The sequence below is a fragment of the Cornus florida genome, unplaced genomic scaffold, assembly GCF_030987335.1.
Source record: "Cornus florida cultivar Cherokee Brave unplaced genomic scaffold, ASM3098733v1 CherokeeBrave_3.0.0_Hap2_Chr02, whole genome shotgun sequence".
Taxonomy (NCBI): Eukaryota; Viridiplantae; Streptophyta; class Magnoliopsida; order Cornales; family Cornaceae; genus Cornus; species Cornus florida.
The window spans coordinates 65,521,790-65,541,818 of NW_026775572.1; the positions used below are offsets into that span (position 1 = coordinate 65,521,790).

At 37.4% G+C, this 20,029-nt stretch overlaps 1 protein-coding gene across 1 annotated transcript; it reads left to right on the forward strand.

Annotated features, from left to right (window-relative positions):
* The first annotated feature begins 15,858 nt into the window (after window positions 1–15,858).
* Window positions 15,859–18,093, forward strand: LOC132295182 (inactive protein RESTRICTED TEV MOVEMENT 2-like). The gene is made up of 2 exons (XM_059793340.1): window positions 15,859–16,170; window positions 16,843–18,093. Exons 1-2 carry the CDS (start codon window positions 16,020–16,022, stop codon window positions 17,955–17,957), a joined length of 1,266 nt encoding a protein of 421 aa, XP_059649323.1. The 5' UTR covers window positions 15,859–16,019; the 3' UTR covers window positions 17,958–18,093.
* Window positions 18,094–20,029: the final 1,936 nt, after the last annotated feature.

The window sequence follows — 20,029 nt, forward strand, 5'->3', positions numbered from 1 at the left end:
GAATCACTGTGGAATTTGATGAAGAACAGCACGTTGTTGGATGTGCTTGATGTTCTTCGCTTTTGGGTTTTGATTTTGAATTTGTGTCTGAATTCTGAGTCTCTGAACTTCTGAATTCTGAATTTGTGTCTGAATTTGTAGACTTCTGAATTCTGAATCCTCCCCCCTTTTTCTTCCTCCAAGCCTCTATTTATAGGCTTCTTGGATTAATAGAATGATGACACGTGTCATCTCCTGATAAGGAAAAAAACTATAACTGGGCCGGGCCGGTTATATTGTGATAATTATCCTTAAAGATAATTATTCAAAATATATTTTATTAGGAATAATTATCGTTTCATTTAATTATCTGGGCTGGGCTAATTAAATAATTTAAGTGGACCAAGCCTGGTAAAATAATTTATTTAAACATTAGGCCTATATTTAATGGGTCCATTCGTTAAAACCAAAGCCCACTAAATTTTAGTGTCTACAAATTGCCCCCACTTCAAGTTCTACGCTTAACAGGACTTGTCTCCTTTTCAAGTGAGACTTGAAGTATCCAACAATTTTTTTTTTTTTTTTTTTTTTTTTTTTTTTACTTTCCAATTTATACAAATCCCTTGCCTATATATACCACCCAAGTCATAGGGTTTGACATCAATTTCAATCAGTTCTGAAGAACTTGTAAGATTGTGGCCTCTGACGATTGTGTTGGATTGCGGCATCTGCTTGAACACATAAGTATGAACGTTCTTTTTTTTTTTCTTTTTTTTTTCCTCCTCCACGTTTCCTGGAGGATTGAGATTTGAAATTTATTTATTTTTTATTATTATTATTTTTTTTTCACACTTGTTGGAGAAACACAAATTTTTTTTCTTTCTTCTTTTTTTTTTTTTTCCTTTTTCACGCCTTGGAGGAATCAAAATTTTTTTTTCCTCACACTATTTTTTCTTTTTTTTTTTCCTTCTTTCTTTTTTTTTTTTCACGCTGTTTTTTTTTTTTTATTTTCCTTTTCTTTTCTTTCCTTTTTTTTTTTTTCCTCCTTTTCTTTTTCACGCTATATTTTTTTCTTTCCTTTTTTTTTTTTTTTTCCTTTTCTTTTCTTTCCTTTTTTTTTCTTTTTTTTTTTTTTTTTCTTTCCTCCTTTTCTTTTTCACGCTATATTTTTTTTTCTTTCCTTTTTTTTTTTTTTCCTTTTCTTTTCTTTCCTTTTTTTTTTTTTTCTTTCCTCCTTTTTTTTTGCACGGTTTTTTTTTTCTTTTTTATTTTTACGAACTTTTTTTCCTTTCCTTTTTTTTTTCACGCTAGATTTCTTTTTTTTCTTTTTTTTCCACACTTCACTATAGGATTTTTTTTCACGCTTTCTAACTTTTTTTTTTTTTTTTTTTTTTTTTTTTTTTTACGCTTTCTAACTTCTGTTTTTTTTTTTTCACTATAGATTTTTTTTACGCTTTTTAACTTCTTCTTCTTTTTATTTTTATTTTTTTGAAGGACTTGAGAAGGTATAGCAAATTGGTTTTGTCAGCCATAACAGAAATTGAAATCCTCTTTCTAAACAACATCGATCGAGCTTTGGTATCCATCATAGTGGTGTTCAAGTGTTTCGCAAAGCAAAAGCTGACTATCTTAGAGAGCAAAAATAGTCAACGAGTCCAAGGAACGACATTAAGTGTATATGACTCACTTTTTGGTCACAATGCTATTCAAGTGCCTGATTCTAACAATAAACATTGTTCATCTCATTGGACATGCACGGCTACATGCGAACTCACCGACTTTGGTCCTGATCAGATTAATGAAGAATTTATTGTCTCTAAAGCCTTGATACTAAATTCTTCACTTCATGAGAGAGTTGTTGAAGAAAACCAGTTTTCACTAGTGGGTCTTAATGTTCAAGCGAAGGAAATATCATGGAGTATTCCCTATAAACTTCCTGCTGAATTGCTATACACCGAACTATATTGGGAGTGGTTAGAAGATGTCTTGGCGCGTTTCCACGACTTTCTATCAAAACAACAACTATATGGTGCTTTATTCGCCTCCCTATTTTCCTATGATCGTCATGAAGATGTATTCAAAGCATTCCTTGAATGTTAGTGCCCAGCCACTAATACACTTCATTGTTCTATTGGCGAGCTATCAATTTCTCTTCGAGATCTATATATGCTAGGTGGTCTCCCTCACCAAGGAACAATTTATGATGAAGTTATTCCTTGTGCAGATGAACTATCAAGAGCTGGCAACAACAAAAATTCTATCCCTTTGAGTTGTCAACACCTATTTTTGGCCTTCCAAAGACTTTCCAAGAAGTATAAAGGAGATCAGAATGTGAAAATATCTGACTGGATTAATTTCTGGTTTAAAGGTGCATCAAGACATGCCAAACCTTCAAAGAAATCAACAAAAAATAAAGTTCACCGCCCTATGAGGACTCAAAATCCGTCTGGTGTGATCCCTCCTGTCCAGTCGATGTCCACCAAAGAGAAAGAAGTATTTATCAACCTTGGTGTAGATGAAACATCGAGAGACACCACTTATCTAGCTACTTTTTTAGCATGTTGGCTCTGCAAATTTGCCTTACCTGCACACCCTGGCAACATAATTCGTCCTGGGACTTTCAAGGTCGCAAGCATGTTAGCAGATGGCTGCAACATTTGTCTTTCCATCCCGGTTCTGGCCAGTATTTACAGAGGCTTGAACGAGATTGTTTCCTCACCAGATCCTGGAAGCTGCTCTGCGATATTTCCTATTCACTATGTATTCGGATGGTTGAGTGAATATTTCAGAACTAATTTTACCATTCCTAATACCAACTATTAGCCTAGAATGACATTATATGCAGGCGAAGGAGGAGCGAGATACTTTGACCATTTTGAAGCCCAAAATTTATTCAGATCATGTAAAGGAATAAACTTAACTCGAATGGCTAAAAGATTCTCAAAAGAGCGACTTATTGTAGATAATGGCGAGATGACAAAGGTTGACTTTGACACCCTAATCAATCTTCGATCATGTTATTTGACATTGCGCCAAAATGACCGTCTTATCATTGAGCCCCATAGTCCACACAGATTTAGCCGACAATTTGGGTATCATCAAGATATTCCTGGAAAATTAAAAAAATGACTTTCGTACTTGCACCTTAGAGGAATTTTTAAAGCATTGGAACTCATCCGTTCATTATTCTTCTGGTTGTGATGCGTTGTTTCCTTCAACCTTAAGCCACCAAAAATCCTCAGTTACTAGAGCATATGCCAAATGGTGGTCCAGCGTATATATTGATCCATTTACACAGAAAGAAACTACCTCAAAGCAATCTAAACGCACGATTTCCTCACCAGAGAAACCAACTAAAATCAGAAAGGTTTTAATTAAGGGGCTGAAGTCAAATCTCCCATCTAAGCTAGTGCCAAAGTTAACCATCAAATCTCATAATGATTGTGACGTTGTTGGAGGATCTAGTAGCCATCACCAAACAGCAGAAGATGTCCCACCACTAATCAATAACCGTCGCCGTCGTCAGTTGTCAATGGAGTTAGATAAGGATGTGAAAGCTTATGATGAAGATCGTAACTGGAAGCATGTCACCGACAAAGTGAGACTTGATTCAGTACAGGAATGTGTTGCCACTTCTCTTGATCAATTTTTTACTGGGGTACCTAGCAGTTCATAACCTATACAGGCAACTGTTATTTTATATATATATATATATATATATATATATATATATATATATATTTTTTTTTTTTTTTTTTTTTTTTTTGTTTTTTTGTACTGCAAATTACCATTATTTATTATTATTTTTTTAATAGAGAAAAGACGGCAAGGGATTTCTTGGGGAAGATGTCGTCATTGTTGCTAACCCAACATGTAGTGAAGAATCTCTTTATGGACCGTCTGCCTTAGAGTTGGCCACTGCGATAGGAAAAGGTACAGAGATTTCACTACAAAGAAGCAGAGTTAGTCAACACTCGGATGTTTTGGGGGTTGCTGAAGTGACTAGTCAAGCTATGGAGGCGGTTGAAAATATTGGTAAAGATCATGTAGTTATCCCTTCTTTGATTTTAAGAGAACAGGGTCCACCCTTGCATCGTGTTGCCCCTTCTGAAATGTCAATTTTCAATGCGAAAGAGATCGTTCTTGATGTTCATCATCGTGCTGTTTTATTCTTTATTGATTTCATAAAGGAAAAAAATACGCGATACTCCTACCGATAAAATACCGTCTCGAGCACCTAAACTTCAAACACTTTATGAACGACTCGCAAAACTCCCTGGAGACCATTCAGCTTTGAAGAGGCGAATTGACTCATATACCAATAATGCGGCCAATTATATTGCTACATCTTCTTTATATGCCTGTATGATGACTTCAGACTCTCAATCCCAACGATTGGCCAGTATTGATGCACAGCTCACCAACGCTAGGTCTATAGAAGATGATGGTGCTAAGCGTATAGAATCACTTCAATCTAGTTTGAGTGAAGCTGAATTTAAAGAAGCTAGATTAGTGAAAGAATTGTAGGAAGCCAGGGAAGAGACTCAAGGGCTTAAAGTCCTCATATCGACAACGGATGCACAGTTATCTCAGAAGAAGGAAGCCATCACCAAACTTTGGGAAGATCGAAAATCAATAGAAGAAGCTAACGTCATCTCGAATCTCGATCTTGAAGTAGTGAAGCAACTGGAAGAGATATTATGGCAAGAACGTGACGAAATTATCGCTATGGAATTTTAGTATTGATCATCATTTTCTCTTTTCAAAAACAAAGTTGTAACTTTGAATTTTAGCAATAAAACAAATGATTTATTATCTCCATTTTATCTACAAAGATGTTATCATTATTTATTTGTTTCACCGTTCACAGTTTATACTCTTGCGGGCCAGGAGTTTATAAAGAATTTTTATTTATTTTTTTTTATTATTTTTTTTTTATTATTATTTTTTTTTTGCAATCACAGTTTTAACTCATGTAGGCCACGAGCATAGTGCAGTTTAAGCTCGTACGATCAGGAGCATTGCCTTCATGGGTAGTAGCGCTTCAGGAATTTGCCATTAATGGGCCCCACTCTTACTCCGTCTTCATCAATAATGAGATATGCGCCGTTAGTATAACTTCGCGAACAACATACGGTCCATCCCATTTGGATACAAATTTATTTCCCTTGCGATTTATGACAATCGGTCTACGAACAGCTAATACTAAGTCTCAAACTTGAAATGACCGAGGTCGAACTCTCTTATTGAACGCTTTAGAAAGTCGAGCTTGATAACACTCTAGCTGTTGTTGAGCTTCTAATCTCTTTCCATCCAATGCTTCCAGTTCTTGAAGACGTAAGATGGCATTTTCTTCACTTGTAAGACCTTCTTATATGGTTATCCTTAATGATGGGATTTGTTGTTCCAATGGAAGAACTGTTTCTACGCCATAAACCAGAGAATATGGAGTTACTTGAGTAGGTGTCCGATGCGTAGTGCGGTATGCCCATAATGCTTCTTCCATTCGCTCATGCCAATCTCGCTTTGTTTGGTTGACTACTTTCTTCAATAGCTCACATAGAGTCTTATTGAATGCTTCTGCGAGACCATTTGCAGGGGCATTGTACATGGAGGATTTACGTTGTTTGAATCCAAATTTCTCATAAAGGTCAGTTACCCAACTGTTTTTAAAATTTGTCCCGTTATCAGTGATGATGTATCGAGGGACACCATATCGATAAATAATGTTGGACTTGATGAATTCAACCACTGTTTCCTTTTTCACATGTTTATAGGGTGCAGCTTCCACCCATTTTGAAAAATAATCAGTTGTAGCCAAGATATACAAGTGGCCTTTTGAAGACTTTTCTAAAGGATCAACTACATCTAATCCCCATGCATCGAAAGGCCATGACGTCACAGTAGGGTGTAATGGTTCCGGTGGTTGGTGTATGAAATTGGCATAGAATTGACAGGCTCGACACCTTTTTGCATACTCCAAGCAATCTTTGACCATAGTGGGCCAATAATAACCCATTCTTTTGACGCGAAAGTGCAGCTTTGAACCAGATTGATGAGCTCCACAAATCCCAGAATGTGTCTCCTTTATTGCATGTGTTGCTTCATTATTTCCAAGACAGCGAAGGAAAAGGCCCTCATAGGAACGCCTATACAATGTATCGTTGTAATAGATGAAACGAGGTGCTCGCCTTCGTATTTCAGTCTTATGGCGTAGGTCTTCGGGAAGCTTTCCATGTTCCAGATAATCAATGATAGGGATTCTCCAGTCTTCTTCCTCTTGTGTCCAACAAGAAACCACATTACTTTCTTCAAATTTATCCTCCAAGACTTATGGCAAGACCCATCTTTGACATACAGGAACATCAACCAGGTCTTCATCAGTTAACGCCAATGTTGTAGCCAAATTTGCCAAAGCATCAGCTATCCGATTTTCTTTTCTTGGAATGTGCTCTAGTATGACGCTATCAAACCGTTCCAACAAATGAGAGGCGTAATGATGGTACGGTACTAGATCATCTTTCTTAACCTCATATTCTTTAAGAAGTTGGTTAATCACCAACTTAGAGTCTCTATATATTTCGAGGTCCGTGATGTTCATCTCATTCGCCATTTGAAGGCCGATAATCAAGGCTTAATACTCAGTTACATTATTTGAGCAGTTTTCAGCAAGTGCAAAAGAGTATGGAATGACATGTCTCTTTGGAGAAACAAAAACTACACCTGCTCCAGCCCCATCTGATCGTGCTGCCCCATCGAAAAACATCATCTATGGAGGGAGGATGTCCACAAGGAAGACTTCTTTATCAGGAAAATCTTCAGAAATTTCCCAATTGGCTGGAATAGGATGGTCAGCTAAGAAATCAGCTAAGACTTGTCCTTTTACTGCTTTTCGTGGCACATAAATAATTTCAAATTCGTTGAACAAAATTGACCACCTCGCCAATCGTCCGGAAAGGACCGGCTTAGACATGACATATTTGAGAGGATCTGCCCTTGCAACAAGATGTATCGTATGAGCCAAGAAATAATGCCTCAATTTCTTAGAAGCGAAAACAAGTGCGAGGCATGTTTTTTCAATTGGAGGATAATTTCGCTCCGTCGGGGTGAGTCTGTGACTTAAATAATACAATGCCTTCTCTTTATGTTCTTCATTATTCTGAGCAAGTAAGGCACCCAGCGATTCTTCTTGCGCAACAATGTAAAGTATGAGTGGCTTTCCAAGTACCGGTGCTCCCAATACCGGAGAATTGAGAAGGTACTTTTTGATGCTATCAAAAGCATTTTGGCATGATTGGTCCCAATTAAATGGAACATCCTTTTTTAGGAGTCGGTTAAAAGGCTGACAAAGACCCGCTAAATTTGAGATGAACCGACGAATGAATGCAAGTTGACCTTGTAAACTTCTAAGTTCACGTAAATTCTTTGATGGCGGCATCTTTTGAATGGCCTCAATTTTATTAGGATCAATCTCAATACCATGATGACGTACGACGTATCCCAGGAATTTCCCTGAAGTCACACCAAATGCACATTTAAGGGGATTCATCTTAAGTTGATATTTTCGAAGGCGATTAAAGACAGTACGTAAATCCTGTAAATGATTTCTTCGTTCTTTTGTCTTAACCACCAAGTCATCAACATAACATTCAACAATCTTATGGAGTATGTCGTCGAAGATCCTTTGCATAACGCGCTGGTATGTTGCTCCCGCATTTTTTAGTCCAAAGGGCATAACTTTGTAACAATATATGCCTTTAGGAGTGCGAAAGGCAGTTAACTCCTCGTCCCTCGGAGTCATTCTTATCTGATTGTACCCAGAGTAACAATCCATAAAAGAGAGAGTTTCATGTCCAGTGGTTGGATCTACAGTGAGCTCAGGTTTGGGAAGAGGAAAATCATCTTTTGGGCATGCCTCATTCAAATCACGAAAGTCCACACAGATTCGAATCTGTCCATTTTTCTTCTTCACTGGAACAATGCTCGAAATCCATGTTGGATATTTGACCTCACAGACAAACCCTACTTCAATCAATTTATTGAGTTCTTCCTCTATCCTTGGAACTAGCTCTGCACGGAAGAAACGTTGAGACTGCTTAATCGGACGTGTCCCACGTTTGACAGCGAGATTGTGCACTGCAATTTTAGGATCAAGACCGGGCATCTCTTTGTATGTCCAAGCAAAGACATCCTTGTACTCAGACAATAATTGAAAGTAATCATTTTCTTTTGAGGGGTCTAGGAATGCACTAACAAAAATTGGTTTGGGTTGATCGTCAGTTCCTAAGTTGATTTCTTTGAGTTGATCAACAGTAGCCTGCCCCCCGTCTTCTAGTGTTGGTGGAGCTTTCTCTATATCATCTGGTTGTTCACAGTCAGGTTCCTCTTCAATAGTGATGTGGTATGAAATAACACAAGACGATTCGCCAGTGCCTTCTATTCTATCCACTTCTGCTGATTGATTAGTAAATACAATGGTTCGCCTTCGAGCTTTCAATGTAACATCATTAGTGACATCTATCTCTGTCTTACGTTTCATTCGCGAAGGCACTAGGCTCTGAACCTCACTATTATTCACCACGTCGATGTTAGCTTCTTCTGACTTCACAATCTTGCTGTTTTTTAGTGGTGCATCATGGATAGTACCAATTCGAGAAAATACTGACTTTCGAGATTGAGGTTGTGCAGATTTTCTTCCTTGGTCATGAAAGCTCATTCAGTTAAAAACAGAGTTACGAGGCAAATTGCTGATATGAGAACTTGAAACATTTGATTCTCGGCTTGACAACCTGTTGAATACAGATGTTCGATCGCATGGAGCTCTTATACGGTCAAAGACTGATTTTTGATGCCCAGTATGCTGATCTTGTTCATCCTCAACTTCTTCAAACCCAATGTATGAGGTGCTTGACTTCTTATCCCTCTTTGTGATTTGAATTTGAAGTGGCTCAGAAGCTACGAAACCGAGACCAGACTTAGGTGAAATGATTTTATGCCCTTGCTCTTTCAACTTCTTCTGTGTCTCATTGAGGCCGTGCACCTTCTCACCGGTGACCTCAGCATTCAGTTTCCAAGGCTTGCAGGATTTGTAAAATCATACCCCGACTTAGCCAAGAGTTTGTATGCTTTAGGATCGAATCCTTCGTCGGTCCTTTGTTTTGGAAGTGATAAATGATCAACCATAGATTGAGAAGGCCGCACGAACCCTTTTAATGGAGACTTGGAAGGCGAAGACTTCTGAATCTTAGGGAGAGGAAGAGTTAATTCTCCTTTAAGCTTTTGCATATCTTCTTTTTCCTTGGTTTGTGACATCTTTAATTTAAATTCCTTAGTTTCAATTATCTCGATAACAGGTGCCTGTCCTTCTTGTCGCTGAGATTTTGGAACATACTTTAACATAGGTTTCGTCCGATGTGCTTTTATCGAGACCCCTCGCGTTTTAGATACCTTTACAATGTCTGTCACTGAAACGTCTAGTGGATCACTTAATGCTTCTTTTGCTTTTGTAGATTGAATCTCTTGTGTAGACTGAAGGCTTGGGATGGGCACTTCCGAAGGTATATCATGATCGATATAGAACTTGGCATCGGCAAAATGAGATTCTGCCTCTGTAAATGGCTTATGATCTGCCACAACCGTTTGTACGCCATTTTTGTAGAATTTGAAGCACTGATGAAGAGTCGATGGAATGACGCCATTACTATGTATCCAAGGCCTTCCCAACAACAAATTGTAGGACGTCTTTGCATCAATCACATGGAATAAGGTTTCTGCTTGGAGCTCGCCAATAGTTAGCTTTGCCTGAATCATGCCGATAGCTCTTTGTCCTCCTTGGTTAAAACCTTGAATAATAAGACGGCTACGCAATAACTCGTCAATTGTGATGCCAAGATTTTTCATCGTAAATTTTGGCATTACATTCACCGCCGAGCCACCATCAACAAGAATATGAGTAACTCTTCGTTCTTTTATGTAACCGGAGACGAAGAGAGGACAATTGTGCGGCTTCGAACCCAACTGAAGATCCTCGTCCGTGAAAACAATTGGTGCACAACATGACTCAAACGTACCTCTGACCACTTCATCATCATCAGATTTTCAATGATGGCTGTATTATGGTTCTCTACAGTCTGGACTTCATCTTGATCTTCGTTCTTCTCATCATTAAGGCTTGTTTTCTTAGTTGAAACCATGTAAGTTGTTACAACTTTGTCATTTAGGTATCTTTTTGGAAAGAACTCTTGCAAAGTAATAGGCTTCTGACTCTTTTTGCTTATAGAGGTGTGTTTAGTTGACTGTGTCTTCTTGACCCATTTTCTGTTATGGCCAAACTGTGTATGGTGATATTGGGGTTTCTTCTTCATTTGCCCTTTGTCAGAATAATTAGTCTGAAAAATATCAGCTTGTTGCTTCCGTGGTTTCTTTCTTGTCACCAGAGTCCATCCTTCTTCATCATCCTGAGGAAAAACCCTTCCAAATGTTGAAATGTCACGTACACTCCCTTGGCCAATATAGATTGGGATTGGTTCCAATGAACCAAACTGGATAGTTGTACAAGATACCTCCGAAGTTAAAGGTTGAGAACGAGCACTCCCCACGACAGAGGTTGTCAAAGTAGCAGTAGTATGATTTGAAGTTACAACTTCGTCTGTATCCAACAAGATTTTTCCTTGTTTTGCCAGATTCATCACCACCTCCTTGAAGATAAAACACTTCTCAATTGGATGACTGATAATGCGATGATATTTGCAGTATTTTGAATCGTTGATACATCCCATCTCTGGAGGACGTTTGCATTCAGGGAGTTCTATAAATTTACTTTCAAGTAAACATTCCAAGATGCCAGGAACATCGGAATCGGGGAAGGGGTATTCTTTCTTCTCTAACTCCTTTAGCGTAAGACGTTGTCTCTTCCTCTCTTAAAACTGGCGAGGCTTTTTATCATCCTTCTTGTCATCTTTAACAGATATCTTGATTGGGGTGGTTGAGATAGCCATTGAATCTTTAGCCGCATTTTTTGATGACTTGTCGGCCTTCTTCCAGTCCTTCTTATCTTTGCGTGGTTCTATAGTCACGGGACTTTTGCCGTCATGGGATTTCATACTGATCTCCATGTCATGGGCACGCGTAGCCAATTCCTCAAATGTGCGAGGTTTTATGCCTTGCAGAATGTAGAGCAGGCCCCAATGCATTCCCTGCATACACATCTCCACAGCAGATACTTCTGACAAACGGTCCTTGCAGTCAAGACTGAGGGCTCTCCACCGATTAATGTAGTCTATTACAGGCTCATCCTTCTATTGCTTCGTGTTAGTCAACTCTATCATACTAACAGTACGACAAGTGCTATAGAACCTGTTCAAGAATTCTCGTTCCATCTGGTCCCAACTATCAATTGATTCTGACTTTAGGTCAGTGTACCACTCGAACGCGTTTCCTTTAAGGGACCGGACAAACTGTTTGACTAGTAAGTCCCCCTCTGTTCCGGCATTGTTACAAGTCTCGACAAAATGGGCAATGTGTTGCTTGGGGTTACCTTTTCCGTCAAATTGCTGAATCTTCAGAGGTTGGTATCCTACATGCATTCTCATACTGTCGATTCTCCTTGTATAGGGCTTTGAGTACATGAGAGTGCTCTGTGAGACACCACCATATTGAGCTCGGATTATATTCGTTATCATATCTTGCAATTGTTCGACAGATAATGAAGAGACTGAAGAAGAGGTATGATTGGTTTGACCAGTCGCCTGTTCTATCCCCGGCGTTTGGTTTTGACTGGTCGCTTGTTCTGTTACCGGTGTCTGTTTGGGATTCTCCCTGTGAGTACCTTGTGCTGTAGAATTAGGATTCTCCGTTAGTATTGTTGTGGAAGATGTAGGTTTCCCAGACGGTGGTGGTGTGAAAGTTGCATGATTCCCGGATGGCATTGGTGTTTCACTGAAGGTCTGAACTTCCAATTTATTCATTAGTGTAGCGATTTGCAAGTCATTTTCTTCAATAGTCTTTGTGAGGTTCTCAATGGAATGAGCCATAGTTGCTAGTTGTTCCTCCACCGTAGCAGCTCCAGTCATCATAGCAGCAACCACATCTGAGTATGATAGGCCTTGAGAATCCACGTTCCTTGAAGTGATTGATTGCTCCGAAGTCTGACGTGGTGACTCTGGGGGTGAACCGACACTAGAGTGAGCATCATAGATAGAACGAAGTGAATCTGGTGGTGGAGCCTCCTCTGGAACAATGTCAAATGTTTTTGACATGTTGAGTTTTCACGTTCGCCGGTGTTGCAGGATTAGTTTTCACCACATCTTGCTGAAGTTTGAATGACGCCATCGCCTGGGACTTGCTACGTGTCACAGGGCCTGTCAAGGTACTTCCATCGCTTAATTTGGTCTTCGTGCCACTTTTCATGGTGGCTTTAGCGTCGACCTTTGTAATAGCGATGTTCTTTTGGGCTTTCTTGTCTGTCTGAATCTTAGGGGGAGCCATAGAATCTGATAGAGAAGAAACTTGATGGTAGGAGAAAGAAATGAGAGGCAAAGAAGGTCCCACCGGGCGTGCCACAAATTTGTACACACAAATTTTGTAAGTCTGCAATAGAAACAAAATATGGAGCAAAATAGAATTTTATTAATATGTGGAGTACAGTCCTTTGTAATATCTTTTACAAAAAAAGAATGGTCCTCTGATTCGATCTCCTTGTTTTTGGTTGGTTGGATCCAAGGGCTGCACGAGCTTGTTCTTGAATCACTGTGGAATTTGATGAAGAACGGCACGTTGTTGGATATGCTTGATGTTCTTCGCTTTTGGGTTTTGATTCTGAATTTGTGTCTGAATTCTGAGTCTCTGGATTTCTGAGTCTCTGAACTTCTGAATTCTGAATTTGTGTCTGAATTGTAGACTTCTGAATTCTGAATCCTCCCCCCTTTTTCTTCCTCCAAGCCTCTATTTATAGGCTTCTTGGATTAATAGGATGATGACACGTGTCATCTCCTGATAAGGAAAAAAACTATAACTGGGCCGGGCCGGTTATATTGTGATAATTATCCTTAAAGATAATTATTCAAAATATATTTTATTAGGAATAATTATCGTTTCATTTAATTATCTGGGCTGGGCTAATTAAATAATTTAAGTGGACCAAGCCTGGTAAAATAATTTATTTAAACATTAGGCCTATATTTAATGGGTCCATTCGTTAAAACCAAAGCCCACTAAATTTTAGTGTCTATAGTGCTGTTTGATAAAACTGAAAATTAAGCACTTAAAATTTCAAGTACTGAATTTTAAGCGCTGAAACTTTAGGCGCTGAATGTATTAATTTGAAAACCTGTTTGATAACGTTTTAATTTTAAGTGCTAAATTCATTAAGATTGTTTGTTATGTACAAAAGCTGAAATCTGAAAGTTGTACATATTATATTTTTGCCCTTAATATCTGATACTCGTAACAGTTTTATATTTTTAGTACAAAAATATTAATAAAATAACCACATTCACTCAATGAAATAAATAAATATGAAAATTTAAAATATATGGATTTTGTATTACATAATATTTATGTATGGTATCGAAATGGGCGTTACAAAAATTAAAGAAAGTAAAATTTAAAATATGAGTTTTGGATTGAATAATATTTAGGTAGGGTATTGAAAAGGGTGTTACAAAAATTAAAGAAAATAGTTGAAAAAGAATTCTTATTTAGGAATAAAATTCTATTATATAAATAATTGGTCGAAATTTTAAATCTATGGGTTTTGGATTACATAATATTTATGTAGGTATGGTGTTACAGAAATAAAAGAAAGTAAAATTTAAAATATGTGTTTTGAATTACATAATATTTATGTAGGGTATTAAAAAATGTGTTACAAGAATTAAGGAAAGTGAAAAGGAATTCTTATTAAATATTTAACATAATTCTATTAAATATTTGCAGGGCCTTGTGGGATTAGTTGAGGTGCTCACAAGCGGGCCCGAACACCCACGATTACCAAAAAAATAATAATAATAATTCTATTATATAAATAATTAATGAAAATTTAAATTATATAGGTTTTGGATATCAAAAAGAATGTTACAAAAATTAAAGAATGTAAAATTTAAAATATATGGGTTTTGGATTACATGGTAGGGTATTGAAAAGAGTGTTAAGAAAGTATCTGAAAGACAATTCTTCTCTGAGAATGTAATTCTATTATATAAATAATTACATAATATTTATGTAGGGTATAAAAATGGTGTGGGTATAAAACTGGTGGTAAAAATATTAAAGAAAATACGTGAAATTGAATAGAATTCTGTTATACAGTGAATCAATATAAATGGTAACCAAAAGGCTATATACGTGTTTAAAATATTTTAGGTAGAGAGAAATCCTAAAAGAGAGAACACAATTATATGAGGGTAGAGTAGTCATTAAAAAGTTATATTTTAAACCCAACCACTTACCGTCTTCTGCGATAAGCGATAACTAACCTTTCCAACGCTTAAAATTTTGGCCTCTTTTAAACGTTACTTATCATATTAAGCGGTATCCTAAAATTTTATCAAACAAACTTATATTTAAAAAATTACTTACTGTGTTCTGCATTCAGCGCTGAATTAGGAAATCAAACAGGCGCTTACGAAAATATAATCAAACGCCTACGAAAAGATCGCTTGGATTTAAGAAAAGGTCACTTGGATTTATCCATGGTTTGTTTAGTTTATTCCTTATCCCGAATATCCTATTTCGGTCGGATCTAAAATGAATTAGAATTAAGAAATAGGATTTGGTTTGTTTATATTTCAATATGTTATGTATATATAATATATAATGTCATTTTTCCCCTTCCTTTGAAGAGTGACACACAGATGCTCGGTTCGATTTATTTGTTTATCTCCCCATGAATCGTATGTTTGTGACAATAGGTACATAATTTTCGCAATTCCAATCGATTAGGCGTATTGTGTCGATTCTTTTGAGTAATATATTTGGAAATGCCCGTTGATGCCTTATTAACATTAACGCCGTTTCGGACACAACTGGTACATTCCAAAATTACCGTTACTCGGACATCTTTACCCTTGGCCATGAACCTCCCTTTGGATTTTTTATTTAATCAACCCTTCTGTTTTCGGTCCGAAACGAAGAAGAAGAAAGAAAAAAAATAGAAGTTACTAACTAGAAATCAAATAATGAAAGATTTCGCTACAATCAATAAAGTAATAATAAGTAATACAATGATTTCTAAATTATATTTCGAATCACAGTACAAGTACAGTATTTCATGTCCCGCATTTTTCGTTCTACTTCTATTATTAATTTAATTTTATCAAACAAACTTATATTTAAAAAATCACTTACCGTGTTGTGCATTCAGCGCTGAATTAGAAAATCAAACAGGCACTTACTTAGAGAGTTCTTTTTGTTGATTTATTTTTGGAGAGCTTTTGTTTTGGAAGACATCTTCAGTTTTGGTTTTAAATGACCCACTTTTACTCTGCCACGTGAAGTCGATGAAATATCCATTTTATATTTGTCCCGCCAAATAGCACAACTCGAAAGCAAAGGCCCAATATTAGATTTTCTATTTATAGCCTAATCGGACTATTCAGGCAACAGATTTTAGTTGGACTAATTTACTATAATAAATTACAATTATATGTGGAACAACGTTGATTTAATCGAATTAATAAATTACAATTATATGTGGAACAAATTGCTATAGTATTGTGTTTATTAAGGAGTATAGGGCAAACAAAGAATTTCCTATTTCATCCTCACAAGAAAACCAAGATAGCGTCATATACTTGGACCAAGGGACAAATCAAAGCCCACAAACACAACACCAAAGCAACCAAATTGGAATACTTTTATTTTTAAGAAAACACAAAACTAATAACTTGTACAAAGTTCTCATGTTTACAGAGATATATATATATACACACACACATACATATCTGTATAAAAACACATAGTACCTAACCAACAATTTCATCAAACATTTCACAGTCTTGTAATTTGTTCATAGAGGAAGATCAAAGCAAAGAGGGACAGAAATGGCAATGAGAACGTCTCGAACCAGTGGAACTGCACCGAGCCGTCCTCCCCGAGCCATGGGGCGTCCTGTGTATGAAGATTTTAAGCCCGTCTCAGAATTGAAAGAAGAAGAAGAAGGAGGAGCTGATGTACTATATCTTTATCTTCCCGGTACGTACACTATCCAAATTGCTAGGGCATGCATGTGATTAGATTTCACATGCACGTGGATTCGTAAGAGTTTAATAAAATATTTCAAAGAGACACATAAACATGAGTTGTGATAATTTCTCATCAACTTAGATGTAGTAATGCTTTTGAAAACTCTTTAGTTCGTGTATACGAAGAAAGGGGTAATTTGGTGCACGAAATTCTCGTCGTTACAAGTTCTGAAGAGGGTCAGATGTACGCAATCTTACCTTTGTATGGAGAGACTGTTTCCGATTTCGAATTCATGGCGCCCCTATGTTTTTAGAACATTCATTTATTGAGCATAACATCTTTAATTTTGCGTCACATGACTTGGGTTTTCACATAAAAGTCCATTCAGCTTTAGTTGAAATCAGAATTAAATTAGTTTAAACTGGACTTCACATGAATTGAGTTGGGACTTTTTTGGGAATAATGTGTATTTATATCATTATATTTAATTAATTAGAGAAAGCCAGAAATTGTTAACTCTTTGATTTTGCTTAAATTGGTGCTAGACATTATTGGAAAAGTTTGGTACATAAATCTTATTTCTTAATTTCTAGTGCATATGTTTAATGTCTTTGAACCAAGAAGCTAGCATCTCTCATATATATGCATATTGGTAATTCTGTTTCTGGCTTAATTTTCCAGGTTTTATGAGGGAACAAGTAAAGGTTTCAACTGAAGGCCAGAATACACTTAGGGTTCGCGGGGAGCGCCTAGTTGGGGCGAACACATGGAGCCGTTTCCAGGAAGATTTTCCCATTCCAGAAAACTGCAATACGAGAGAGATCCGTGCCAGTTTTGAGGGTGGAACTCTTGCCATTACAATGCCGAGGAAAATCATCCCCCAAGTTAGCCCTAAGGTCGAAGCCAAGACAACCCGAGAAGCTCTGATCCCTCAGGAGGCCACGAGCAAGCAAAGAGATGCCAAGAATGTCCAGCCTTCGAGCCCTCCAAAACCTGCAAACCAGCCAATGCCTCAAAAAGTTCAATATGGCGGTACCCCTCCAAAGGATTCTCCAGTAAAGACTCAGAAGGGTCCTCAAGAAGACGTTCCAGCAAAATCTGATCTGAACGCTGATAACGCGAAGCAAAGAGACGCCAAGATTGTCCAGCCTTCGAGTCCTCCAAAACCTGCAAGCCAGCCAATGCCTCAAAAGGCTCAATATGACGGTGCCCCTCCAAAGGGTTCTCCAGTAAAGCCTCAGAAGGGACCTCAAGAAGACATTCAAACAAAATCTGATCCCAACGCTGAAAACGCGAAGCAAAGAGATACCAAGATTGTCCGGCCTCCGAGCCCTCAGAAAGCTGCAGGCGAGCCAATGCCTCGAAAGGTTCAAGAAGACAATATCCCTCCAAAAGGTACTCCAACCATCGGTGGCAACAAACAGACAGATGGGAGGAGTACTGGTACCCAAAAACAAACAGAAGAAAAGAGTACCCAACTTATGGAGACAAAACCTAGGAAACTTACGAGGAAGATCGTAGAGAAAGTAAAAGAAAGTGGTGATAAAAGAAAAGAATCAGTGGAGGCTAAAAAGAGAAGAGGAGAGAGTGACCGAATTGTCGGTACCCAAGAAGTAATTGCCGGTGGTAGTGGTAATAAACTGGAGAGTTATATACAGGCAGTGAAGGGTCTTGTCAGAGGCACGAGTGAAGAGAGACAACTGATGGTGAATATGGGTGTTGCTGCTCTGGTGATTGTGGCTCTTGGGGCTTCTATCGCCTACAACTTTGGGTCCTCTGGGAAATCCAAAGACTAGTTCTTTTAGTAGATCCATATTACATGTTACAATAATACATGGGTATATACACACTTTACTACCTCATGCTGTAAATAACAGTGCTTTCTGTCCATAACATGAATATTAATAAACAAAGTACATCAAGTGATAAAAACTTTCGCATTGACTTTTAGTTTTGCAACTACATTTGCATTTTCCAACCAAATTCAACCCAATGGGATAGCCTAACCTAACGGCAAAGACTCTCACCTCACATCCTGGAGGTCAAGAGCTAGGGAATTTTCCCGGTAATTGCCGAGTGCATGTGGAATAGGAAGACTACATGTGCTCAGTGGTCAACCACTCACTCCAAGTAACACCAGCTCCACTTGAGCAGTTTTCTCTGTTCTCCAAAACATAGACTGATTTGTGGGTTGATACAGCAAACTTCATGAGAAAATCAAATGAAATTCCATGCTCTAGATGGAAGATCACACAGCTTATGACAATTGACAAACTAATTCAAATACGCAAAAGAAGTTATCTGTAAGCACTTACCCAAAGAGTCATATCGTAATATGTATATATGAAGTCTCAAATAAATCCTAAATGGTCTAGAGAGAAGGAAACTTCACATATTGAAACATCAGCTTGTACAGCTAAAGTTTTGAAGTGGTACCTGTAGAAGAATTTACACTACCAGTTCTACCAATTAAACTCTGAATTTGTACCAACAAGAAAGCTTCTGTTCAGAGTAGTACCGATGGCATGACTGAGTTGCACGGATAGACCAGTTTCTGTTCAAAATCGTATTGGTGGAACATCCAAGTTGTGGATGGTGAGCAATAGAAAAAAGTAAAATGTACAAACGCAACAGTTACTGGACCAAGTTGTTCTGGTAGAAAATGTAAGATATACCAACAGAACTACCATGTACAGTTAGTTAAATATACAACTTTCCCAACTCAAATCTTTTCATGTCTTTTACAGTTCCTAGCATTTCTAAACACTTTTTAACACAAAGTACAACCATACCTACTTTCCAAGATAGATCCGAAACTCTAACTAGAATTACCACCTAAAACATAAATCCTGTAAGGTATCACTTATTGTGACCTAAAACAGTGAAAATTTTCAACAAGGTCTCCAAGCAATTCCACCTACAGCTTCAGTCTCCAATTCGAAAGGGAGAAGGCGAAGATTTAAAAGGAGCTCTAATTCCAATGTTCGAGGATATGACTTTCCTACTCCCTGACAACGAAGAAAGACTAATCTCGTCCTTAGTTGCCGAATCTAATGGGGGTTTCAATCCAACGGATCAACCGTAACGTAAAACAGAGAAAATTTTCAACAAGGTCTCCAAGCAATTCACCAACAGCTTCAATCTCCAATTGAATATCGTAAGTCGATCATGACACTCACAAACTAGACCCAAACATAGTAATTTTGTTCAAATTACACACTTATATTACAAAATTTGACTACTCACATATGTCCTAACATAAATAATCCCCCCTTCAATGGCCGAACCCAATGGAGTTTGATATGCTGTGGCGGAAGAAGGGAAAAAGAGCTCATAAAGAAACACAGAGTCATGATACATATATGATGTATCAGTAAGGTATCCAGTCCCAAGATAAGTTACCTTTCTGTGATTTCAGAAAAGAATGTGAAAATGCTATGGTTTAAAAAAATACCCAAACAAAAGGAAGAAACAAGAACAAACTAGATAGTTTTCATCCCAAAAGGATAGAATTGGTTGTGGCCTACATGCATATGCTTGGACCTTTTAGATATAAACATAGAAACATGCACATATAATTATACTTTCCTATGAAATTTTCATATTTCCCTTAATACAACAAATATGTGATATAACAAAAGGAACCTTTATTTTTTTTTTTTATAACTAACAAAAGGAACCTTTATGTTGAATAACACTAAAAAGAATTACTAGTGCAGATGAAGAATGTAAGTTGTTCCAATACCTTTTTATCATTTTCTTAAATATATTTTCTTCTTATACGATCCAAATAAGACACTTTCTAAAATGAAATTTATGACTCAAAGTAGTTTATCTATATTAGGCGCATTAGCATTAGCAAACTTCT